At 51.7% G+C, this 26282-nt stretch overlaps 1 protein-coding gene across 1 annotated transcript; it reads right to left on the bottom strand.

Moving 5' to 3' along the window:
• Positions 1-1389: 1389 nt before the first annotated feature.
• Positions 1390-25205, bottom strand: PLAT (plasminogen activator, tissue type). The gene is made up of 14 exons (XM_012106011.3): positions 25127-25205; positions 12657-12751; positions 11452-11494; positions 9780-9917; positions 9432-9542; positions 8991-9165; positions 8075-8166; positions 6564-6744; positions 6147-6232; positions 5503-5698; positions 5273-5409; positions 4998-5138; positions 3755-3921; positions 1390-2223 (listed from the first exon to the last, which is right to left on the bottom strand). The coding sequence occupies exons 2-14, from the start codon at positions 12726-12728 to the stop codon at positions 2065-2067; spliced, it is 1698 nt and encodes a 565-aa protein (XP_011961401.3). The 5' UTR covers positions 12729-12751; positions 25127-25205; the 3' UTR covers positions 1390-2064.
• Positions 25206-26282: the final 1077 nt, after the last annotated feature.

Raw genomic sequence — 26282 nt, forward strand, 5'->3', positions numbered from 1 at the left:
CCCTCCCACCTCCCCTCCCCATAACATCTCTCTGGGTCATCCCCATGCACCAGCCCCAAGCATGCTGTATCCTGCGTCAGACAGACTGGCGATACACAGCAGGTTCTTATTCGTCATCTGTTTTGCATAGAGCGGTGTGTATATGTCAGTCCCAATCTGTGTCAGCATCTTCTTGACACTCAATTCCTCTTTCACGTTGGAGTCCTGTCCGGGGTATCTTTCCACCTACTCCCCTCCCCGTGAATATCTACCCTGAGCCTCGCTTGGGCCATCGGCTCCCCTCACCCCAAGTGTCTGTGGCTCGCTGCTGCCAGGAGAATTAAGTCCAAAGTTCAGTTTAGCATTCAAAGTGCCATCATTAATTCTAACCTACGTTCTTCTTCATGAACTTCACTTTGGACAAAATATAACTCAATTCCTCCCCACACTCCCCTGCCTTTCTTGCCTTCCGGATCTTTAGATGTTCGTGCAGTGGTAGCTCCTTGCCTCAGGAACTAGAGTCAATATCCTGTAGTAAACTATCATGGAAAAGAATACGAAAAAGATTGTATATATGTGTATAACCGAATCACTTTGCTGTGCAGTAGAAATTAACATGACTTAACTATTCTTCAATAAAATTTTAAGAAAAATTTAAAAACGAATGCCTTTCTCATTCCTCTCCACCAGCCCAAATCTTGCTCAATTTTTGAAAAGCCTACCCAATTCCATTTTTTCCTTAAGTTTCTCTGTTTTTTGGTCTTAGGTACAGCACATGAGATCTTCATGGCTGCACGCAGCACATATTTTCATTGGCATGTGGGATCTAGTTCCCTGGCCAGGGATTGAACCCAGGCCCCCTGTATTTGGAGCACAGAGTCTTAAACCACTGCACCACCGGGGAAGTTCTTAAGTTTCTTCAATCCTTCCTGAGCTGAATTTCAGCAAAACTTTCTGTCCACCATTTGTGGTTCATCTCCACCCTGCCTTGTTATTTCTCTGAATCCCCATTCCCCTGTCAAACCAAGAGTTTCTTTCTTTCCTTTTACCTTTTACAGCACCTATTTGAATGTGTGTGTGTGTGTGTGCGTGCTAAGTCGCTTCAGTCATGTCCGACTCTTTGTGACCTTACTGACTGTAGCCCGCCAGGCTCCTCTGTCCATGGGATTTTCTAGGCAAGAAGACTGGAGTGGATTGCTCTTTCCTACTCCAAGGGATCTTCCTGACCCAGAGATCAAACTCTCCTCTCGTGACTCCTGCATTGGCAGGTGGGTTCTTACCACTAGCACCACCTAGGAAGCCAATGAAAGGAAATATTCCCAACGATTGAAAGAATGTGGACGCGAGTAAGGAATAAAAGCTGTGAGGGTACTGAGTGTAACAGAAAGAGTCCACTCTGATTGGGGAAAATATGTGAAAAATATATCAGAATTTATTATTCCAGTACAGTATCATACAGGTAGTGGCAACAGAGTACAAACAAAAATGAACTGATATAAATATGCGAGAGCCTAGTTTGTCAGTTACTAAAATGATACGTGTCTCCTGGTTCTATCGCGAAACCTATAAAGAAAAAGAATTACACTGTACACAACAGGATTCCCTCCAAGAGCTGCAAAAAGGAAAGCCCAGCACTTAAGGGCTGGAGTCGAGGAAGGTGATCTGGCCAGCCAGCCCATCCCTTGGTAGGAGGTTCCTGCTGGGCTTCCTTGGGACTATAAATAGACATTCTATTTCTAGTAGAATACATCTAACCCTTCTTTCCTGAAGGCTCGAGTTATCTTTGCCTACTGAGACATGCTTTCATCTTTGTGGTCCCCTTTCCAAAGATGCTCGTGTGCATAGAGGAGGAAGCGGGCTTCCGCCCTGGGGAGTGGTTTTCCACGAGGGACTGGCGTTTGTCCATCTTCTTGTCTGACAGTACAGTTCAGCCCTTAAGCCCTGAAAACTTCCAGAATGGAAAAGTACCTGTGAAACTACATCCTCCCCCCACCTTCCGCTGTGTGAAGAAGCCCCTGCCGCAGTAAGTCTTCAGAGGTGGGAGAAGCGGGGTCTCTGTGATGTAGGGAAACAGGGTGTCCCTGATCACAGTCGCATGTTGTCTCGAATCCAGTCCAGGTAGTTAGTCACCTTGGTGTACACGCCCGGGATGTCCTTCTGCCCGCAGCCCAGGCCCCAGCTGATGATGCCGACCAAGGTCATGTGGTTGTCCTTCATACACACCAAGGGGCCACCCGAGTCACCCTGCAGAAGGGAGAAGAGGTCAGCTGTGTGCAAAAATGCAGACTCTGTGGGGGGATGTTAGGTGAATGTAGCGCTGATACGTATTCTACATACCGCTAATCTGTGGCACTGATATGTATCCTTCAACGTGCTCAGTTTCAGGGAGGGAAATTTTTCCTCCCCAGTCTTGGACCATTAGAGGATTAGGCTGTAGTTTTGTCGTAAAGTGGACAACATTGCTGACAAGTGTTCAGTCGAGTCCGACTCTCTGCAATCCCATGGACTGCAGCCTGCCAGGCTCCTCTGTCCATGGGCTTTTTCCAGGCAAGAATACTGGAGTGGGTTACCATTTCTTTCTCCAGGGGACCTTCCCAACCCAGGGATCGAGCCCAGGTCTCGTGTGTCTGCTGCACTGGCAGGCAAATTCTTTAACCATTAGCCATACCTGGTCCCCACCGGGGGGTAAAGCCACCACTAGCTGTGCGGCCTAGGCAACTGGGCTTCAGTATTCTTACCTGAATGATACTAAATAATAATAATCTAAAACAGAAATCATAGTACTTCCCTTATGAGGTTATGGGAATTAACTGGAAAAGCTTGAAAAGCTCCTGAGAACAATGTAGGGCATTTAGTAGAACTCTTGGCAATTGTTAGCTGTTATTGTCTTATTGAATTGAAATGACTTGTTTTTAACTTGGCGCTAGCTGATAGATCATGGTTTCACTTTGCAGACAACCATTTATGACTGTTGAGCTAGGTGGTGGAGGTGTCTGAGAAAACCTTTCAAAAAGAGACCAAAGGCTGTCACGGAGGCAAGAGGGGGAGATGTGGGTGTGATCCCAGCATCAGAACATGGTCCTCAGTGGGAGTGCCCAGCCCCACTGCCTCCAGCCACACCCGCGTCCCCCAGCCTCAGTGAGAGCCCAGAGCACAGTGGACGTGAAAACAGCCTTGAATTGAGGGTTCCTTTGCTCCATTAGGTCCTACCTTACACTAGTCTATGTCTTACACTCAGAATTATCATGAAATATAAGTACGTACCAGCTCTGATGGGGATGCCAACCCAGAGACCCTGTAATGGTTACCAGGGGGAAGCCTCATCAGAGGGCTGAATGCGAGCTCCTAAGATTTCTTTCTCACAGATCATCTCTTTCCTATTTCCAGGAAGCTGCCGTTCCTCCCACGCTACCCAAGAGACCCCGATTCCCCAGCACCCACAGAAACCAAAGCTGTCTTAACTTGTGTGGCTTTATCCATCACTTTGATAGTTGTTTAATTGCCTGGGCTTACAGGAAATCCTGTACCAGGCGGGGGTTCCGGTGCAGACACTGGGGAAATTTATTGCCGTTTAGATGTCTTCAGTTTGGGTGACTTTGACCTTGGCTCCAGTTGCTTTATTCTCTGAGGCTCTCATCTAGATCCCATCCCCTGCCCCAGATGAATCACTGCTTTCTGGCTATAACTTTTTTTTCTTGGTTAAGAACCAGTTGGCTGAGGAACACTTTTGCCCTTGGATGGGGGAGGCTCAGGGAGGAGAGCTGCCCGCGCTCACCTGGCAGGCATCGTGCAGGTTTGTGTGGTCCCCGCCGCTCCGTGTGTCTCCGGCACACAGCATGTTGTTGGTGACGGTCCTGTTAAACAAGTGCCGGGAAGTGCAGCGGCTAGATGGGTACAACCTGACGTGAGCCTCCTTCAGCCGCTCGGAAAAGAAAGGAGAAGCTGAAAGAGAGCAGGGAAGACAGCTTGTGGCTTTACGGAAAGTTATTTAGAAACCTTTTGGAAGGAGAAAGCTGAACTTTGTGATGATAGCTAACACTGATTAATCTTTTACGTGTATTAAGTCGAATCCTATGAAATTGCCAATATATTAACCCTTTTGACCTACAGAAATGGGAATTTTCATAGGGTTTCACCCAGGGTTTCTCAAGAGCAGCATGAATGACATTTGGGGCCAGATAACTGTTTTTGCAGGGGGCTGCACTGTGTATTGAAGATGTCTGCCAGCATCCCTGGCTTTTGTGTGCGTGCGTGCTTAACCCCTCAGTCATGTCTGACTCTTTGCGACCCTATGGACTATAGCCACCACGCTCCTCTGTCCATGGGATTCTCCAGGCAAGAATATTGGAGTGGGCTGCCATGCCCTTCTCCAGGGGATCTTCCAGACCCAGGGATCAAACCAGGGTCTTCTGCAATGCAGGCGGATTCTTTACGACCTGAGCCACTAGGAAGCTCCACTGGCTTCTACTCACTAAATGTGGGTATAAACCTCCATCCTGAGTCGTCACAATAACTGACATTGCCACATGTTGCCTAGCGGGCAAGAGCACCCTAGCTGAGAACCACTGGTTTAATCTAATATCTCATTTAAGCCTCATACAATCTATTCATTTCTTACCAATGAGGAAACTGAGGCTTGGAGCAACATGAAATGAAAAATGCATGCCTGGATCACAGGGCTCACCAGGTGCAGGGTGAGGGCTACTGGGTGGCAGGCAGAGTCCAGGAACCGCACCCTTAACTAAGCTCACTCCTTATCTTATCAAAACCTCCTTGAAATCTTCAGCCCTTAAAGCTCTCCTGCCACTCAGACCTCTCTCTTGACTGACCGGGCCATCAGCTGGGAAGGTGGATGGTGGGGCTTCGCTTGGCAGGAACTTGCCCAGACTATCATAGCGGCTGAGCCTGCCCTGGAGCTGGACTGGACACTCTCAGGACCGCTCTTTCCTCTCTCTGGTCAGCACCCGCCCCCCACGCTGCCCCCAGACAGGATGGGACGGCGACTTCCTCCCACTCACAGGCCTCGTGTTTCCCATAGCCGGACAGCTCGCACTCCGTCCAGTCGGGCAGCTGCAGGCTGGCATCTGGGAGGCAGATGGTGCGGACCGACCCGCTCTCCTGGGCGCAGGTCAGCGAGTTCGATTTCAGGTGCAGCAGCGCTAGGAGAGGGGGATTGAGGAAAAGAGTGGGGATTTCCAGGGAGAGGAAGGAGGGGCCTGGGGCCTGGGAGGACAAGGAGGGCAGGGTGGGGCTGGGGGGTCTAACTGGAGCCAGGGAGAGGGGGACATCTTACCAATATCATTGTCGTAAGTGTCATCATCAAATTCCTTGTGGACGATGTATTTTTCTACTTCAAACATCTGCTCCTCCTCTCCAGGGACCAGCCGGTACGTCCTGCCCAGGACCACCTTGAGATGGTGAGGCGGGTACCTGATGGAGAAACAGGTGTGAGGATGCTCTTCTGTATCGGGCCTGGTCCGAGGCCTTAGCGGGAAGGCAAGCCGGCTGGGTGCGCATCCCTACCTCTCCTGGAAGCAGTGGGCGGCTGACAGCACCCAGCAGGAGCTGATCAGGATCCCCCCACACAGAAACCGCTGTCCCGGGGACCGTCTGTTCTTGACGAAGATGGCGGCCTGCCAGGGGTGGGAGGTGATGTCGGCGAAGAGGCCTCCTTTGATGCGGAACTGGGGCCGCTTGTACTGTCTCAGGCCACAGGTGACTGCAGAGGGGAGGACAGAGCGCGGTCTCAGACCTGCGGGCCTGGGCAAGGTCCCCGAGCCCCAGCCCAGTGTCTGGTCTGGGAACCCGGGTTTCCACCCACGGCTGTGCTTCTGCAGCGTCTGTACAGAGGGACGGAGCCTCTGCTTCTCTCCTCCTCGCATCCTGGCCGCCATCACTACTAACAAGGCATCTCCAGAGAGCAGCCGGGAGCCTGATGCCATCCGTGAGAAGTGGCTGCGTCCTTTCCTTCTCTCCTGCCCCTCCCATCACCTGTCCAACAGCATCGCCATCCACCACGGCTCCAGCCGGGCAAGCCCCTCCCCACCCAGGTCCGGCCTTCCTGAAAAGCTGGCCACTGCGTAGCCTGAACCAGACAGCTTCCCAGATGTGCGAGGTGGCGGAGGACACGGGCAAGAGTAATGCTGGGTGAAGGGAGCCGGCCTTACCGCACTGGGGCACATCACAGTACTCCCAGGTAAGCTGACGGTCCTTCCACACGTGGCACCAAGGCTGGGCATCCCCATCGGGATTCCTAGGCGTGAGGAGGGACGGTTTTTAATCACATCACAAGCCAGAGAAGAGGGGAAGGCGGCCCAACTTGGGGGCAGGGAGCGAGGGGGACGACCCTGAGTCCTGGGCTGGGCTCTGCCATAGATCCCCCACCGCCACCTAGGAAATCATTCCTATCTTCTGCATTTTGTTCTCATCTCCCAGTTGTGCTGCGATGTGCTCCCAGATGTGCCTCGGGAGGATGGAGCAGGTGAGGGCAGCCCCTCTTAACTTGGGATATGGGTCCCTCCCACCCACGTGACTTTCTCGCGGCCCCGCCCCGCCCTCCGCGCGGACACGCCCCCGAGGCGCACCTGCAGTGATTGTGCTTCCCCAGGCCCAGGGCCCGCGCGTTGCTCTTCCAGGCGGTGTAAATCTTGCTCGTTAGGAACACGGAATTCCACGGGAGGCAGGAGAACCCAGACTTGGTGCGGCTGCGGGTGCCGCGGTATGCCAGCCCGTTTCCAGTGTAGCAGTCCCCATCTTCTTCTGCAACTGGAATGCAGGAAATCCAAACTGAAACACAGCCGCTGAAGTGCCCGAGCAGCGAGTGGGGTTTGCAGCAGGGCCTGAAGCCTGGGGCTGCAGGCAGCCCGCCCACCCCGCCCTTTGCTCTCCTTCAAATGCTTCCGCTCAGGGTGGTCAGCGGTTCCATCTGGTGCCAGCCCCCCCATCACTGGGCTGTGTTAAGGGAGACCCTGAGGAATCTTCAGGTTCAGGAAAGGCTGCCCAGTTCAGCTAGTGGGGACTGATTAGAGCTGCTTGGAAGGCTGTTAGGGGTTTCCTTGTTTCTTCTTGACAGGCTGCTGTCCACTTGGGGTCTTCTGGGGGGGGACACGTGTGCAGGCTCAGTTTTCTCGGATTTTGTCTGCCAGGGCCTTGAAGGATTTATTGGACTTGGAAGGGAAGCAAGAGTATGAACCTTCAAATGCTGCATATTTGCCCCCACTTTGCCCTCTTTTCTCCCCATTTGAAACTGACACAGTACACTAGCATGCACCGGTAACCTAATGCGAAGGGGCCTTTGAGATCATCAGTACCGGTGAGTCCCAGTTTACACCAGATCCAGGGGGTGGGCAGGATGCTTTAGAGTTACACTGTGCTGTGCTCTGCTCAGTCACTCAGTCGTGTCCGACTCTGTGCGACCCCATAGACTGTAGCCCACCAGGCTCCTCTGTCCACAGGGATCCTCCAGGCAAGAATACTGGAGTGGGTAGCTCTTCCCTTCTCCAGGATTGGAGTTACTCTCAAGAGCTCTCAAATTCATAAGTCTATCAGCGTCACTTGTAGCCTGAATGTGCATTTTTATACATATATATTTAGAACTTTGAAACATATTTTTACACTACTGTGATTAAATAGCATCATTATTTGGGAAAGCACCACTGAACTCATGGTGCCTTTTCGTAGCTGAGTACTTTTTAAATCTGGGAAATTTTCTCACATTAAAAGTCTTCAGAGACAGAGAGAGATCTTGAGAAACAGGCCAATTAATCAAAAAAGAGAGAACTTGCGCACATTCTCAAAAGGACTGGAAACCACCGGTAGAGCCCCATCTTCTCTGTCCACGAGGAAACTGAGGGTCAGCAGGGTGCAGAGAGTGGCTCCAGGTCAAACAGCTAGTTAGAGGCCAAGCCTGATGAGGACCTAAGCCTCTTGACTTCCTTCCTCTGATGCCAAAGTGACTGACCAGTTCACTCCTTTGTCTCCTCATCTGCAGAAGGACCATCAGCCTTGTCCTCCAGGTCTCCCTAGATCTCCCTTCCCCACCCCGCCCCCCTGGGACTCCGTGAGGCCATGGGGGCCCTGGGGAAGCTGCGCTTACCCTTAGTGCAGGCTGGAGTGCTGCAGAACTCAGAGATGTATTTCCCTGCCTTGAAGACGTAGCACCAGGGCTTTGAGTCTTGGTCCGGGTTTCTGAAAAATCAGCCGGGAAGGCCAGGGGAAGGGAACAGTTAAGCCTGTTTCCCAGTCCAAGGACTTTTCACCTTCTTCTGGGGAGAGAGTTATTTCTGTTTGTTGTACATAGGAGAGTCGGATCGTGTTGGGTGGAGGTATGACCTTGTAATCGCCTTTATGGGGAGATTAAACATGGTTTACAGAGAAGCATGTGGCTGCCACGTTGACAAGGGGTGGACCGTGATGATGAGCTTTATGTGCTAACTTGGCTAGGCTATTGCACCCAGTCATTCGATCAAACGCCAGCCTTGGTGGTGCTGGGAAGGGATTTGTCGACGCGGTTCATGTATATGGTCGGCTGACTTCATCCAATCAGCTGAAGGCATATTAAGAGCAGAAGCTGAGAAATTCTGTCTCACATTGCAGCGTCAAGTTGGGTCTGAGTTTCCAGCTTGGGGAGGGGGCTGCCTATGGATTCCAGACCTGCCAGCCCCACGGTCATGAGGGCCAATTCCTTAAAATGAATCTCTTTATGTAGATAGAAATATTGTTATCTCTAGGTGTATATGTATCTATATCTATATATATAGATATATCTTTCTGGAGAGGAAACGGCAGCCCACTCCAATATTCTTCCCTGAAGAATCCCATGGGGACAGAGGAGCCTGGTGGGCTACAGTCCAAGGGGTCACAAGAGTCGGACACGACTTAGCAACTGTGTTTCTGTGTATGTGTGCCTCCTGTGGGTTCTGCTCCTCTGGAAACCCTGGCACAGGTCTTTGTGTGACTGCCCCAGCTTCTCACCAGAGGAAACCCTCCTGGGGGGGAGGCGGCTGTCTCACCTGCAGTAGTTGTGGTTCCCAAGGCCGAGCCTGACGGCGTCGGGCCTGCGCCCGCTGTACGGCTTCATGGCCAGGCCGCTGCTGTTCCAGCTGGCGCACTCAGCCCCGCTCTCTGCCGTGCTCCACGTGCCTCTGTAGGCGACACCCTGGTCCTTATAGCACGTGGCAGTAGTATCTGATGGGAAGCGGGACACGTGACACAGCCCATGTGAGTCCCTCCTTTTTCATTTAGTTTCCGTGGGGGGCGGGGGGGCGCTCAGTGATGCCTCTGTCATCCCCGCAGAGGCAGCGCCAGGCTCCAGACTCGATTCCAGGGCTCTGACCACCCTCAGGTGATCCCATCCCTCATCACACCACACTTTGCTCTTCTTTCTCGATCGTTTTGCAGGTAGGATTTCCCCTGGTAGGTCCTCATCTCATAGACACCCGCCCGCCACTCACCTATTTCACAGAGCTTCCCCATGAACCCTTCCGGGCACTGGCAGACGAAGTCTGAAGAATAGAGGGCCTGCTGACACGTCCCCCCATTAAAACACCAAGGTTCACTGCAACCTGCCAAGTAAAAGCAAGGGGACCCCAAATTACTTTCCAGGCACCCCAAGAATACGTGGGTCAAAGTTGAAGAAGGCACCCTCCCCGTAGGCGCAATTCTGAACACTTTCCAAAAATCAAACTCATTGACTCCTCACAGCTGACCCCTCAGTCTATATGACTGTTCTCCCATATTACAGATGAGCAAACTGAGGCCCTGTTAGAGGGTTGGGCAGGCTGGGGACCATGGACACTCACTTCTGACGGGCACCGAATGGCACTGGGCCCGGCCACCGTTGCACCTACAGTGCTCCACTTGGTTGCCCCTAAGCAGGGGTCGCAGCCAGGACTCGTGTTGGAGGTACGTCATCTGCGTTTTTTCATCTCTGCAGGTCACTGTAACAACAGACAGGCCAGCCTCTTTAGGGCCCCACTCACCCCACACTGACTCCTCCCCTCTTCCGTCCTGCTCACTCTCAGGAAAATCCATCCTTTATTCCTTCCTTGCTCTCAGCAGAAGACAACAAACATCCCATATTTTGTCACCAAAGACCCCTTTCATTTAAAATTAAAAAAAAAAAAAACAACTTTCAAATCCAGCTTATTAGGGGGATGTGCTAATATTATTTTCCATATGACTATGTGACCTTTACATTTAATTTCCCATGAAATCAGTTATTTTCTTGAAATAATTAATAAAATATAATGGTGTATTTCTATTGTCTCCTTATGTTAGTTTCACTGAAACGTGAAACCCACTTGGGAAAAACCAGTCAGAAAGACCTCTTGTTTTTCCTCTGATGGGACCTTATTTTGAAAGAATTTATTTATCAAGACACATTTATTAAGTAATACTCTAATTTTTCATTTTAATTCATCAAAAAAGAGGCACATGTATGCAATTGCCTATAAGAACGTTTGATTCACACGAGTATTATCATTACTGAGATGATGCAATTCTGGCCCCAAACAAAGAAAAGTGACATTTTAGTCTATGCAGAAAATGTGTTACTTCCATTAGTATTTCTGGTATAATGGAAATAGTTGAAAGAGTCCCATTAATAGGTGTTCCCTTTTTCTCTCTCTGTTTGCAAATCAGAATGCCAGCTCAAAAAAATCTATAACTTTTAGCAGATTGAAGAAGTGACATGGACTCATGGGTCAGAGGTACTGCTGTTCTTTCAGGGGTAAGATATGCAGGCGCCAAGATACGCAGGCAGGAAAGGCCGAGCTGTCTGACGGCAAAGGCAGTGAGAGTTAAGCCTTGACTCACTCTGGGGAAGCTTCCACCATAACGGGTGTTGCAGAGCCTTCCAGACTCAAAGGAAGTAGGTCCTGAGTGGGGAGGGGGGATTTGGGACCTGCAGTTCTTCGTATCAGGTTCAAGACACTTGGGCCTAAGCATCTTTTATTCTTGGGATCCTAGTGGGAATGGTGCGTGCGTTTTTAGTCTCAAATCTAGACACGGCCTTACAGAGAAGGTCTTCCCAGAGCACTGCCATGAAATAAAGAAACCCAGGTTGGTCGTCTCTGAATTACCAACCGAAGCAACGGAGGCACAGAGATGCTGCGTGGAGTCCAGGGGGAAGGGGATCACAGCCCAAGGAAAGGTCCTGGAGGACCCTGTGGCCTGGTGGCTGTGTGACCCTGGGCAGGTCACTCAGGCTTTCTGGGCTCCATTCTCGTCTGTGTAACTGGTCTTTGGGCCACTGGGCTCCCAGCATTGTGTGACTCTCTGACATCCTGACACCTTGCCAGCACACCTGTTCCTGTGTGAGTGATAAGAGAAGACACAGGCATCTCTGCAGACTCTGACTTTCATGGAGCTTGAGTAAGCAGGTCACGTGGAAGAAAATCCCCGCTGGAGCCTCAGGCACCCTGACTCTGACCCTGCCTCTGTGGACCGCCCTCCATCCCAGCGACATCTCACCTCTGTATGATCTGGCGCCTCTCCTGAGTCGTCTGTAGGTTTCCTGCAAAGAAAGCAGGGGCAGAGGGTCAGCACATGCACGTGTCTGAAGAATAAAGGTGGTCAAACCAGAAGACGGCCCCCAACCCACCTGTCCAGAGCATCCCTCTCAGGTGCCTGGCCCAGGGGCAATGTGCACACCTGTCTTCCCCTCTGATCCTTCTTCCCTTCCTAGCCTAGTCCTGTCCAGGACTTTCTCAGTGGTGAAAGGTTTAATACCCGTGCCGTGTAACACGGCAGCCGCTGGTCACACGTGACAACTGAGCACTCATATGTCATGTAACTGAAGTGAATTTAGGTTTCATTTCATTTGAATTAGTTGTAGATGAAAATAGCCACCTGTGGGTTAGTGGGGGTGTGTGCCTTTACCCCATCTCCCCCGTGTAACCATCCACACTCTCCCGTCTCTAAAATCCTGCTGTGAAATTTGCTCTAAAATCTAAAATCTAAAATCCTGCTCTAAAATCCATTGCTCACTTGGCCTGAATCACGGGCTTGGCCTGAATGATGCTGTTAGCTCCTGGGGATCTTCGGAGAGCACATCCTAACTAGATGGTAAGCAATACACGGGCAGCTTGCTCACAGAGCCTGCACTTTTATAAAAACTTCACAGATTCTGACTTCCCCGGTGGCGCAGTGGATAAGAATCCTGCCAATGCAGGTTCAATCCCTGGTCTGGGAAGATCCCTCGTGCCGTGGGGCAGCCAAGCACATGCACTGTTGCTACTGAGCCCGTGCTCTAGAGCCCGGGAGCCACAGGTCCTGAAGGCTGCGTGCCCTAGGGCCCAAGACCCACAACTTACAAGTGCCTGTGTTGCACCTACTGAAGCCAGTGCGCCTAGAGCCCACGCTCCACAACAAGAGACACCATCGCCGTGAGATGCCCGTGCACGGCAACAAGAGCAGCCTCCGCTCTCCAGAACTGGAGAAAGCCCCAGTGCAGCAACAAAGACCCAGCGCAGCCAGAAAAACTCGTAAAAAAAACACTTCATGGATTCATTCAAACAAATCCTTTAAAAACAGCTCCAAAGAAGCCACTGAATGGCGGAGCTTACTCAAGTCAGAATGATGCGCAGGGTTCCCGCCGGAAGCCTGGATCTCAAGCCTCGTCCACCGAGGGGAGTGTGTCCCGCTGTGTCCCAGCACAGACACGAATGCACACCTACCTGGCTGGGCCACGTGAAGACGGCTCCACAGAGCAGCAGGCACAGGAACTGTGTCTTCATTGCGTTTGTCATTTCCTCCGAGCGGCCCTCCAATTCTGGAAGAGGAGGGGGAAATAAGCGTGAGACGTGAGAGGTCCAAGCGGGCAGCAGAGTTCAGAAGCCAGTCGGTCCTCCCAGCATTGGCTCCCAGGGCAGGAGAGGCCGCGGCCAGCGTCTGGGAGATGGTATTTTTGTTCTCATATATATATATCTGTGGTTAAATACACGGAACACAGATATTTTCCATTTGAACTGCTTCTGAGTGTAAGTTCAGTGCCATGAAGTTCACTCACATTGTTGTGATGGCAACCATCACCACCATCCGACTCCAAGCGTTCATCTTCCCAGGCTGAAGCTCTGTACCCCGAAAACCCTCAATCCCTGCTCCCCTTGGCGACTGCCGTCCTAGCTACTCTTCCCGTGAGTCTGACTACTCCAGGCGCCTCATGTAAGTGGGCTTATACTGTATTTGTCCTTTTGTGTCTGACGTTTCACTGGGCATGATGAGCGCAGGTCCATCCGTGCTGTAACGTGGGACAGACTTTCCTTCGTTTTTAAGGCTGGATAATATTCCCCTGAGTAAATGGACCATCTTGCTTATCCACGCATGCAGCGATGGGCACAGGCTGCCGGAAGATGGCTTTGTTCAGATGTCTCTGTGGGCTGAAGGCTGACACCACCTCTTAGCACTGGCTGCAGCCCAGTTTCCCTTGAAGGAAGCGCTTGCCCTGGGGTTGACTAGATGGGCCCACAGCAATGCCCGCTCTCTGACTGTTTTAGAGGAAATCATAGGAGATCTGGGGCTGGCACATCTCAGAGCCAGCTCTCCTCAGATGGCCTGAGCCCAGTCCCGGAGGACTTCACATCTCCTTGTCCAACCAAGGGAAGTCTCCTCCACCACCACCTCTGTGCTCCGTCGGGAAGCCGGCCTTCTTTAATATTCAGGCCGTGTGAAGTGCAGTTTTGCAGAGCGGAGGGACAGGATCTGGTTTGGGTGTTCGGACGCAAATCCTCCTGGCCCCACGTCCCTGGTTCCGTGTGCCTGGTCCTAGCTAGGGCTCCGGCCCTCAGCTGCTCACCGTGGGTTAGTCGGTTGGGGTATTATTTTGTGGTCTGGCAGCCTCACTCGCTCCCTTGTCAGCAAGGATTAAACCAGGGCTCTTCTTCTTCCCTTGACTCATTTCCCCTCAGTCACAACAACTCTGCTCCTATCCCTCCCACCCCCTTCATCCCAAGCATCCGAAGGGCCCGCTTGGTTCGGGGCGCCCAGGACTTTGACCGCGGCGCTGGCTCGGTCTCCTTTGCTGTTAGAGAGGCTGTCCTCTCACATGGCCACAAGCCCCCTTCAGAGCAAGGATGAGAAAACAAGGAGCAGGAGGCTGGTGGGAGCCGATCTGTGCCCCAGTGACCTTCTGGGGCCCCTGGTGACAGGCAAGGCGCGCATGGAGCTGTGGGAGGAGGAGGGGGATGGGACCATCCGGGAAGATTCCTCGGGCTCAGTGGGCATCTTGCCAACCAGCACACCCCTCCCGCTCCACGCAAGAAATAGAAGCCAGGATCTGGGTCTTTGTTCCAGTTTGGCCTGCCCCCAGGGGAGGCCCTTCCCGGGCAGGGCAGGGTGTTCTGCAGGGGCTGGGGGGTGGGGTGGGACTTTTTTCTCACCCAGAGCATGAAGCCTGCTGGCATGTGCTGGTTCCAGGCAGCTTCAGAAGGAAGACCTAGGGGTTGAGGGCATCTGAACAGGACCCGGAGTGGGGAGTCTTCAGATCACAGGACATCACCCCTGAATTTGGTGCTCAGCAGTCCTCCAATTTCCCCTTTCTCAAAATTTCCCCAATTATCCCGGTACTTTGAATCTTTAAAAATAGCTCTTTATAAACACATTCCCCCTCTCTCTTCCTGCTGTTAATCATGTTTCACATATTTGTAGGTGTCCCAGCTTTATTATCTCAGCCAAGCCTTGGGATGGGGAGAGGTCTGCCTGCCCAGGGCTCTTGGCAGAAATTCTGAACGAAGCAATGAACCAGCCCGCGACTGGGGAACCTGGCTTCTCTTCCTCTTGTCTGACAATCATCCAGGACTTCCAGCAAGTTCGTTCCCCTCAGACGGGGGGCTTGTCTTTTCTCTGGATGCCCGTCATCAAGTGACTGTGCCATTTCAAGAATTCAAGGTCCTCCTTGAATGGAGCACATTCAAGGGGCATATGAATGGGCCCTACATGGAGCAGAAGTCTGGATGCTGGAAAGTTGCAAAGTGACAAGTGGAGCATTAAGACCTTTGCATTCATTGGACAGATGGGGGGAGGGGGCCCCCTGGGGCAGGGGAGGGGGCCGATAGGGGGAGGGATGCACTTAGGGCTGAGGGTAAAATGATCCAACAGCTGCAGCACCTCAGACCTTGTTGCAACTGAAGACTCAGCAGAAGGGGCGTATTTTTGTCTTCTGCTCTGGGACAGTTGGAGCCTGTCTCTCTTCTGTCAGTCCTTATCTTCCTCTGCTTCTTCTGGCCTTTCGAGGCCTGGAGCTGACCCAGTGCCAAAGAGCCTCACGCAAACCATGTGACGTTCCATCCTTGCTGCACAGAAGCGATGGGAACAGCTGGACAGGCCGAGTAGGGCGAGAGGATGACAAAGAAATGAGTCATCCTGCCTACAGTCAGCAAGGGAGCGAGGCAAGGCGGCAAAGCAAGTCCTGGTGTTGCCTTTGTGGGGAGGGAGATGCAGAGGTCGGCGCAGCGTCTGGACAAAGAGCGAGTGACCCCAGAAATTCAGGAAGCACTCGGGACCCTGGGGAGTTGTGGACCTCAACCCTAGACCACAAGTTCCCACCAAAGGGAGAGGTGCCCAGTGCCCATGTGAGACTGGTAGGAGGGGAGATTTGAGAAATAAAGCACAAGAAACCTCTTGTAGGCTCATTTTGTAAATCCAAAACTTGTCATCTTTTTGGTGTGTTCCTTTTCTTTCACTGTATTTAATAGTTTCCCAGAATCAAAGAACTAAAAGAGAAAAGAAAGGACTTCCCTGGGGATCCAGTGGTTAAGATTTTGCCTTACAATGCCAGAGGTACGAGTTCGATCCCTGGTTGGGGAACTAAGATCCCACATGCCTCATAGCCGAAAAGCCAAAACATATTGTGACCAATTCAGTAAAGACCTTAAAAATGATCCACATCAAAAAAAAAAAAAAAAGAGCAAGGAAGGAAAGGAGGGAGGGAGGAAAGACAAGAAAAAGAAAACCACAAGGATGGGGATGGCTGGCTTTTGTGGGACTAGAATCCCTGAGTCACCAGCAGCATCACTGAGGGGGTCGGGCATGTATGGAATGATTCTAAGACCGCCGGTCCCCAAGGTCCCAAGGCCCCAGCCCTGGCAGGCCCACCTTGGCCCATAAAGTCAATTTTTGCAGATTTTCAAACGGCTCCGCAGACAGACCTCTGGAGACACAGAGCTCGGCAAGTTGACAGAATCTGTGCAGGTTAGAAACATCAGGACACTTGGGGAGCAAAGCGTGGCCTGGATTCACAGGCTGTGCCCACGGGCATCCTTGTGGAGGACCAGCCTGCAATCACTGCCTCCAGGGTGCCCCCTCCTCCCGCTCCCCCATCTGCGTAGAAGACATGCAGGGCCCTGCTTGGCTGCAGAGACAAAGTGACTCTGTTCTCTGGCCTCTGAATAGCTGTGAGTGATGACTGCTCCGGAGGAGAACAATGGTCTGGTCACCAGGGAGGAGGGCTGGTCTCCAGGAGCCAAAGGTGCCTTTGTGGCTGGGAAACTGATCTCGCCAGCCAGAAGCGCAGGACTCCTTTCTGCAGTGGTGGCAGGGGGAGTGCTGATTGATTGGCCCTGGAGTCTGGCTGGGGCGAGGCCATGGGAACCGCAGCAGGACAGTCGGGGGAAGGGCCTGGAGGGGTGGTGCAGTGGAGGGCTGTCCGCAGGGTCTCTCACTGCCCGCCACATGACCCATTCCCACCACCTGCTCCCGAAAGGCCTGCCCTCGGGAAAAGCACTCTCCTTCGCATATGGTTTGACTGTATCAAAAGGAATGTTGCTGGCACTTCCCTGGGGGTCCAATGTTTAGGATTCTGGGCTTCCCCTGCAGGGGGCATGGGTTTGATCCCTGGTAGGGGAACTAAGATTCACACGCTGTTTGCCATTGGCCAAAAAAAAAAAAAAAAAAAAGTAATGTGCTACCTTTCCAAAAATCATCTTTGTTTTGAGACATCAAATCTGCTCCCAGGGATGCAAAACCAAGTGGGCTAGACTCTCAAGGCTTCCTCCAGGGCTGATGTCTTGTGATTTCTGCTGTTCTGAGTGTGCACGTGCTCTGTGATCTGTGAAACACTTAACGCATGGGGATGAGAGCTTTCATGTAAACACTCAACCACATCCCATAACGTGACCTACGGTAAAGATCTGGGACCAACCAATCAAGTTCTATGCTTCTAGGCACAAACAGTACATTTGCTGGGATGTTAAAGCTGCTTCTACTCTTGGCAGCAAAAACAAAGCAGAAACACTGAGCCAGCTGGAGGACCATGGAAATTACAACGGAAAGATAAAGTTCAGTTGATACGGCTATTGAATTTTTGCAAGCGTGCAAGGCTTGCTCACTTAATCTTTGGCAAAGAGGAGCCTTGGTTTGTTATTACTTCGCAAAGCCTCTCTCTCTGGAAATCTGAGTAAGAGAAAGTCAGTCTCCAAGAACACCAATACTCCGAAATGACTCACAGCTTTAAGACAAACATTGCCTTCCCTCCCCCCACCCAACCACTCTGCCCCGGACGGATGCCAGCAGATTAGAAAAGAGATGGTCGAACTCCCTGAAGCGGCAAAGACCCATCACTGAGTCAGGACAAGAGATGTGGTGAGATGGGAGGAGGAGGCAGGCTTTGGAAATCGGGGCTGAACTCCCGCAGAAAAGTGCACTTGTCTGCGCCAGCGTCAGAGCCCAGGGCTGGAGCCGTCAGCTCTATGGGTAACGGCTGTATTCCCATCTTCCTCCTACATGGGTCTCCTTTTTATAGGGCCTCCCTGCTGGCTCAGATGCTAAAGAATCCACCTGCAATGTGGGAGACCCAGGTTCGACCCCGGAGTTGGGAAGATCCGTAGAGAAGGAAATGGCAACCTACTCCAGTATTCTTGCCTGGAGAATCCCACGGACAGAGGAGCCTGGTGGGCTGTAGCTCTTTCCTTCTCCCAAAGAGTCAGACACGACTGAGAGACTAACACATTTTTTTAGAGTTTATGTTCTCAGGAGAGAAACCATTTTCCAAAACTGCCATCACAGAAGCAATTCTTAGCTCTTTCCCAGAGATTGTATACAAAGTGAAGTCAAAGACTGGTATCATATGATATCACTCATATGTGGAATCTAATTGTTTTAATTATATAAATGAACTTATTTATAATATAGAAATGCACTCGCAGATGTTGAAAGCCAACTTCTTTACCAAAAGGGACATGGGAGGTGGAGGGGTATAAATTGGGAGCTTGGGATTAGCATATACCCACTACTATACATAAAATAGATAACTAATAAGGACCTACGGTAAAGCATAGGGAACTCTACTCAATATTCTATAATAACCTATATGAGAAAAGAATCTGAAAAAGAACGAAGGTATGTATAACTGAACCAGTATAACCATGTTATAGTTCTAACTATAACAAACACAACATTGTAAATCCACTATACGCCAATTAAAAAACAATTTTAAAGGTAATTTCCTGTGTGCTAAAGCTTATTTTCCCTCTTTCTGAACAGAATTCTTTATACCTAAGGAACAAGAGAGGAGTCTTTCTTATCTAACTGGATCAGTTCCAATGAGGTAAGTAGAATAAAGCCCTCTCCTGGCACCTCCCACCCACTCCCACATCTCCACTTCATTACTCAGGATGGAATTCTCTGCAAAGCATCTTTAAAATACAGGTACATGTCTACATATGTGCTAAGCCATTTCAGTGGTGTCTGACTCTGTGACCCCATGCACTGTAGCCCACCAGGCTCCTCTGTCCATGGATTTCTTCAGGCAAGATTGCTGGAGTGGGTTGCCATGCTCTCCTCCAGGGGATCTTCACGACTCAGGGATCTAACCCATGTTTCATGTTTCTTGCCTTGGCAGGTGGATTCTTTACCACTAGCGCCAGCTGGGAAGCCCCCATTGGCACATGACCTGTGTCTAAGTTTTATACGACATTGGCCTACTCAAAACAATCTATCCTGAGCATTGTCGTCACCGAACTTCTCCACCCTCTGCCAGGTAACCCTGCTTATCTGGAGGGACTCAGGGAGTGCAGTTGTGGATCTGGGGGGAAAAAAGCCCATCCTGCCTCCTCCTCTGGTAAAAGCAAGAGAAACTTAGATCCTTGTGAAGAAAATGCAAAGTGCAGCTGGCAAAGCTCACCCCGTGAGTCAGGGCAAGGAGATACGATCCCTGAGTCTGAATCTCAGCAAACCTGCAACCGCATGTTAATCTAAGAGACAGTCTTGTTCTACAGTGAGGCGGTTTCTGGTGTTCCCTCCACGCCCTAAAGCAAACATCACCACAAGTAATGAAATACGCCATCACTCAGTAATTCTGCAGTCTTCCCTCCAGATTTCAACACACTTGAATCAGGAAAAGATGATCGGAGACGTTCATCGTATCACCCTACTCGGAATCTGTCCGCCTTTTATGAGACTCACGTGAAAGTGACGTGATAGCTCAGTTTTGAGAAATGCATCTGGATGAATGCCATTTACTCATCAGGTCCTGGAGTGCTAACGCTTGTCAGGCATCCACTAAATCATTTAAGTCAATATTATCTTTTGTTTATGGATGAGAGAATCGGACTTCAAAAAACGTGTAATGAACCCCCCTCTCACGCAACACGTCTAAAGGGAGGCGTTGGGCCTCAGGACAACCAGCTCTATAGAAAACCTCCCAGTCGCTCTTTCCATGACTCTTACTGGGTCCTGATGCTGGATGACGGTTCTGAATGTGCTCAGAGTTGTTGATGGAGAGGGGTGGCAATGGGAATGCAAGGAGAGTAGTCCCTCCAACCTCCCCTTACCGGCTGTGTGTGTTCCCGGTTTTCCAGCGGTCCAGTCCTTCCCACCAGCTGGACAGTGCTGGCAATTAGGAGAGAAGCAGGTAAAGCCCCTTTGAACAGCTGGTGCACAGCGCAGTTAACTGTACTTACTGCTAGGAGTGCCCTTAGAAGGAGAGCCAAAGTTTAAAGCCTCTCCCCAGAACATGGACTCGAAAGGAAGCCAAGTTCTATGGGGTCACCATCGAGTTCAAGTGTTAATACCAAATCCCGCTGCCTAGATCATCTGAACATCTTGCAATGACCTATACCCAGATTCTTGATGACTGAAACCAAGTTTCCTGCCCTTCATCTGTACGCACGGATCAGTATTAACAGGAGCCTGTACTTCCTGGATCACAGGGTAGTGTCTTTTATCTTATTTTCAATCTTTTTTTTGTTTGCCTTTCCCAGGCCTATTTGCGCCACACACTCCAGGGCTATTCAGAACTCTCAGAGGAAGCTGGGCTTCACAGCCAAGGCAGCTGGGAGGTCAGGCCCTCCATGCTGATAAGGGCTGTTTGATGCGGACCACGCGTTTGTTTAAGAACCAGAGACATGAGGCAAGAAAAAGGAGGAAACCAGAGCTTCTCAGAAAATAAAGCCAAAGCCCCCTCTTTCCCCCCAGCTCGTGTGGCAGGCCTAGGCTCTTGCTGCCAAATAAAGCAAGTTCCTCTTTCCTGTCAATAGGATGACCTGTGAGTAGCCAGCAAAGGCCAGAGGCTGGTGGGCTTTCTGTTTCAGATTATTCCTAGTCGGTTGCTGGGTTTCGCTTCCTACCAAGCCCTCTCCCCACACCTTTAAGGAACTGCCCCTGCAAAGATCTCTAACCAGAGGGCTTGGGGGCAGTCCTCCTGGTATCCATCAGATCTCTCATCCCATCCGCTGCAACTGGAAGCTCCGGCTCTCTGGTCTACTCCTTCCTGAATTCATAGGCGATGACTTACTCTGTAGCACCACCAAGCAAGAGCGCCAACAATGCCCCAGGCACGAATCTGCGGTATAAAGACACAGAAGCTCCATCCTCAACATCTCGGAGCCTAGGACTTCCCTGGTGGCCCAGTGGATAAGAATCCACCTGCCAACGCAGGGGACGTGAAGTTTGATCCCTGGTCCAGAAACTAAGATCCCACAAGCCCCGGAGCAACTAAGCCCCTGGGGCACAACTACTGAGCCCGTGCTCTGGAGCCCGTGCTCTGGAGCCCGTGAGCTGCAACTGCTGGTGCCTGCGTGCCCTGGAGCCCGTGCTCCACAACAAGAGAAGCCACCACAGTGAGAACCCATGCCCTGCAACCAGGAGGAGCTCTTGCTTACTGCAACTAGAGAAAGCCCACGTGAGGCAACCAAGACCCAGCGCAACCAAAAATAAAATAAATAAATACAATTATAAAAACCTCGTAGCCTCGGGAGGGAACAGACAAATAGCTAGCCAACCCTAGCTCGGTGCCACCAGCTCTGTGCTGTGCGGAGGCGGAGGTGTGCGGGCAGAGGAAGAAGGGGTCCTACTGGGATGTGAAGGAGGGGATGGAGCTCACTCTTGACGAGGTAGGGGTTGGTCAGCTTTCTGGAATGGATGCTATGCAGTCTGTTTATCAAACCAAAGGGGGAGCGAGCCAAGCTCTGGAGGGGTGTCACTGACAAAACCCTAAAATGGGACCATTGTTTGGGGTCCCACAGCAGCTAGCAGCCAGAGCCCCTTAACTTTCAGCACAAATACCTTTCCTTGTGCAAAGGAGTGTGAATCACACACCCCAGGCTCTCCCTTCGAGGAGGGCGCCCCTAGGAGGCCGTCCCTATAAGGAAGTGTGGCTTGAAAAGCCCAAGAGTTCTAAGGATGTAGGCGCCTCGGAGGAGAAGGTCACCTTGGATTCCCTAATGTCTAGCTGAAACTCCAATACTTTGGCCACCTGATGCAAACAGCTGACTCATTTGAAAAGACCCTGATGCTGGGAAAGATTGAGGGCAGGAGGAGAAGGGGATGACAGAAGATGAGATGGCTGGATGGCATCACCGACTCGATGGACATGGGTTTGGGTGGACTCCAGGAGTTGGTGATAGACAGGGAGGCCTGGCGTGCTATGGTTCCTGGGGTCGCAAAGAGTGGGACAAGACTAAGCAACTGAACTGAACTGAACTGCAGTTAAAGCAATATTTATGGCCATGTAATAAGCAGAATAAGACTTCCCTGGTGGCTCAGACAGTAAAGCGTCTGCCTACAATGAGGGAGACCCGGGTTTGATCCCTGGGTCCAGAAGATCCCCTGGAGAAGGAAATGGCAACCCATCCAGTATTCTTGCCTGGAAAATCCCATGGATGGAGGAGCCTAGCAGGCTACAGTCCATGGGGTTGAAAAGAGTTGGACACAATTCTTTTGTGTTGTGACTTCAAAAGAGCGACTTCATTTTTACTTTCAATAAGCAAAAAAGGATCTCAATGCCAAGGCTTCCCAGTATCTGGGTTTAGTCTGATACTGAAGTAGGCTTTCAGCGTCTCCAAGTGGAATCAGGTCTTAGAGGTCAAGTCCCAAACAAACCTCTCCAAGCCACTGTGGAGTACCGTGTAGTGTCCTGTGCAGCTCAGCTGGACTTGTGGCCAAGATTCACCCTCCAGATCATGGCTGTTGGCATGGATGGTGTGGGCAGCTGCTAAAGACCCCCCAGTTGTACCAGTTCCCCAGGAAGAACTGCTGCTATCATTTTCTGGAGAATCATGATCAAAACCAGAACTTGCCTGGCTTGTACCTTCAAAACTGTTTATAAAATGCCTGCTGTGGGCCCAGCACCCAGTTCCTTTTCCCTTTGTACTAAGTTTCAACTTTCAGGCGATCAAGAGGTCTGTTCATCTATCCCTCTATGCCCTTCTATAGAAGTCTTTTTCGCAGGTGGGAAAGTGGAATGTAAAATGCACAAGTATGACTGAGAAAGTGTGCTCTCCTTAATATGTAAGTAGACGCTCAGGCGAATAGCAGGAGACCGTGTGCCTGGACTTGAGGGCTGGACTAGGGCAGATGGTTCAGAAGATTCTTCCTAGCTCGAGCTTTCTGTGAGTCTGGATCCTCCTCACCTTTTAATCTGGCTCCACTGGAGACCCAGCCCTTGGTTTTGTGAGCTGGTTGGCTAGGATGAGTTTTACTGTCTGAAACTAGGGACACAGTTTTTCTCTGTGCACAGAGAACAGCCAAAGAAGGAATGAACAGAGTATTCCGGTCACTCACCGTCCACTCTGACCATCCTATCAGAACAAGGCAGAAAGTCACTCATAGGGAATACAGATTTTATTCTGAGACTGCACATGCCTGGGAGCCTTTGAAACTGAACACTTCAACTCAAGACACAAATGTTCCCTCCTCCCTCCCCCAGATATTCAGTATTCAGAGAAGCATATAGATTTTGAGTTTTGACTGGAACTAAGCCTACTATTGGGCTTCCCAGGTGGCGCTAGCAGTAAAGAACCTACCTGCCAACACAGGAGACATAAGAGATGCTGGTTCGATCCCTGGGTGGGGAAGATTCCCTGGAGGAGGGCATGGCAATCCATGCCAGTATTCTTGCCTGGAGACTCCCATCGACAGAGGAGCCTGGCAGGCTACAGTCAGTGGGGTTCCAAAGAGCCAGACACGACTGAAGTGATTTAGCACACACAGCAAGCCTGCTTGCTATTCATTCCATGAGCCATGCTGTCCCCTCGGCCTCTGATCCAAGACAGCCTACCCTCCCTCTGGAAGCTTTGGAAGTTTAAAGCCAACTGTGCTCCTCTCAAACGACGGTCTAGCCCAAGGCCCCTCACGCTGCTGTAAAACCCCAGGCGGGACCAGAAGACCTGGAGGTGAAGTAGAGACAGGCCCCACCTGGGCAGGGACTTCCCAGATGGCCTGTGGTCCTGGCCACTCACTCACAAAAAGCCTTTCGTGGTGATGACAGCTTCACGTCACACCGCCAGGGATCTGGCTGGGTTGCTCTTTGCATTCGTTTGAAATCTACTGATCACCAGCTCTGCTCACCAACACGCTAGGTCCCCAGGTCCCCAGGTCCTGCCCCCACAAGCGAAAACTCATCATGGGACCATTTCTGTTCCTCCAGAAGCAGGAACTGTCCCAGGCCAGTGCAGAAGCCACAGAGAGCAGCCTCACTGGGAGAATCTGATCTAATGGTTTATAAAATAAACCGAGCATCCGCAAAGAGCCTGGACCATTCGGGCGGAGAGCAAGCTCTCGCTTGCTCATGCCAAGAGCCGGCGCTTGCAGGCTGGTGTCTCTGAGAATGTTTTAGGTGCGATCAGTTGATGGGTAGGATGGAGCTCTTCCTATTTCGGTTATTTGCGCCGTCTCTGCTGGCGCCAGGTCTGGCTTTGCTCTCACAGGAAGCACTTAGCCGGCAGCTCCTCTGACTGTCATCTATTGATTCTGGAGCAGTCAGAGCCCAGATCCTGGGACGTCTTCTGCCCCCAGGCAAGACTTGCTAGGAAGCCCTTCTGAGGAAACTCCACTTAGCGGCTGTATTTCAGAATTTCTTCATGGGCTTGCACACACATGCACACGCACACACACATAATGTTTTCTCTGTCATGCACCAGCTGCGGGAGGCCACCACTGCCGTCCACATCAGTCACCGCCACCACACGGCTTTGGGCTTGAGCGTGTCATCAGTTACCTTAGAGTGCCTTCCTTCCCTCCCTCCCTCCCTCTCTGGGAGGTAAAGAAAATCAACATAATAACAGTGAAAGCCTAGAATGCCCAATACAGTTCCTGTAGAGAGCTTGGGGAAGAGAAGACTCTGTAATTGGAAGAGTCCTCAAAGAGCCCTCCCCTCCCATCCTGGGCAAAAAGCCAGAGGACAAAACCCGGCCTCGGAAGGAGACCGGAGGCTTCGCTCTGACGGTTTCCCCCTTCCTCTCACCCAGCACTTCCCACCCAGTGAATCCTCCGTGGGCAAGTCGCTCTCTGCCCAGCCCTGCCTCAGTTTCCCTGTGGGCTCATGCCCCCGGGACCCTCTGGCCTCTGACCCCATCAGCCTGTCTCCCTTCTCTTGCCCGTGAGTGATGAGCCGGGCCCACCGTCTACTCAGAGCGGGTATGGATCACCCTTTTCACTTTCCCCTGTGCGAGCAGAGATTTCTGCTTCAGGAGACACAACCCTAGTGCCCTCTCTCTTGCCCTGACCGCTGCTGTCCCCTCGAACGCTTCAGCCCATCCCTGTAGGATGCACATTCAAAAAGAAACCTCCCTCCAGACATGGATTCTAGCGAACCCCACTTTTGGCCTGAGTGACGGAGTCAGCCCCCTCGGGCCGACATTCCTTCAGTGGCTCATAAAGACTTTTAAGAGAGAGAAGAGGAGCCAGGGACAGAGAGGCACAGAGTCCAACCTACCGTGCGCCCAAGCCTTCTCCCTCCTCCAGAGGCGTTGTCTTCGGCGCCAGGCTCTGCAGGACCGTGGCTGGCTCTCCCTGCAGGGCACCGGCCTCCTTTAAATTTCAAGGCAGGGGGTGGGGTCGCTGGCCCTGGGTGGGCGGGCTTTGCTGCGGCAGGAGGATGCCCAGTGGACACTGGGCCCCGCAGGAGCCAAGCTGGGGCGGGCCTCTTTTCATAAAGGGGGGGAGGAATTTCCCCCATGGAAGCAGCCCAGCCCATCCTGGCTCGGGGCCAGGCCGATTATTCATGGTCCTGATGTCATCAACGAATCACAGGAATTTGGGAGTTGGATGTTGGAGGGGAACCCGAAGAACCATCTTCCTTTCAAACCCTAGTCTCAACCTCCTTAAAGGGACCCTGAGGATCCGTTAGCTCTAAGCCCCAGTGGGGGAGAGAGGCTTTTACAATTCTAAACAAAGACACACGGAGTGGATAGGGTTCTTCCGGAATCTCCAGCAGTCACTCTGCCCCTCTGGACACAGGAGATTGAAACAGCGGGCCTGGCAGGGCCAGCCGCCCTGCGGGCTTGATCACCTGGGGCTGGGGTGAGGACAGGTTAGCAGAGGTAGGCAGGCCCCACCTGCACACCTGCAGTGCCCCAGCCTGGAGTGAGCCACTCCTAGCTCCATCACCCCGGGGGGAAATCATTTCACTTCTTCATAAAGTGAATCCTTGATTACTAAGGTCTGTTCAGCTCCAGAGATGTCTGGTTGGGCTGGGGGATACAGGTGGGGTTGCTGAGTTGATGCTCTGACTCCACGGGGCTGCCTGTACTAGAAACTCCATCCCTCCCCGCCCACCCCGACACTGGGAAGTGTTTTAGTGTTCTGGAGTTTGCTCTTAATCGTAAATGCTCCGTAGGATTTGGTAACCCCCTGCAGAGGACTCATAAGTCAGGGCCCAGGGCTGAGCCATGTAGGGAAAGGCAGACGCTTGAATCAGCTGTACCGGGCATGAGGGATGTGACCTCAGTCAAGTTTTTCAGTGATGCTGAGCTTTCACGTCTGAGGTCACATATGGATTAGAGAGAGACAAAGCACGCGAGATCCCTGGCACGTCACAGGGCACAGTCGGTGGCATCTGTTATGTCGATGTCTAGTGGAGACCAGGCACC

The sequence above is a fragment of the Ovis aries genome, chromosome 26, assembly GCF_016772045.2.
Source record: "Ovis aries strain OAR_USU_Benz2616 breed Rambouillet chromosome 26, ARS-UI_Ramb_v3.0, whole genome shotgun sequence".
NCBI classification, from domain to species: domain Eukaryota; kingdom Metazoa; phylum Chordata; class Mammalia; order Artiodactyla; family Bovidae; genus Ovis; species Ovis aries.

Excerpts from the sequence above, each read along its gene's own strand:
- PLAT (XM_012106011.3), bottom strand. The coding sequence starts at position 12,728 with ATGACAAACGCAATGAAGACACAGTTCCTGTGCCTGCTGCTCTGTGGA. Across the intron at positions 9,918-11,451 it reads AGGCGCCAGATCATACAGAG|TGACCTGCAGAGATGAAAAA; the intron begins GTGAGATGTCGC and ends CTGTTGTTACAG. Across the intron at positions 5,410-5,502 it reads GCCCACTGCTTCCAGGAGAG|GTACCCGCCTCACCATCTCA; the intron begins GTAGGGATGCGC and ends TTTCTCCATCAG.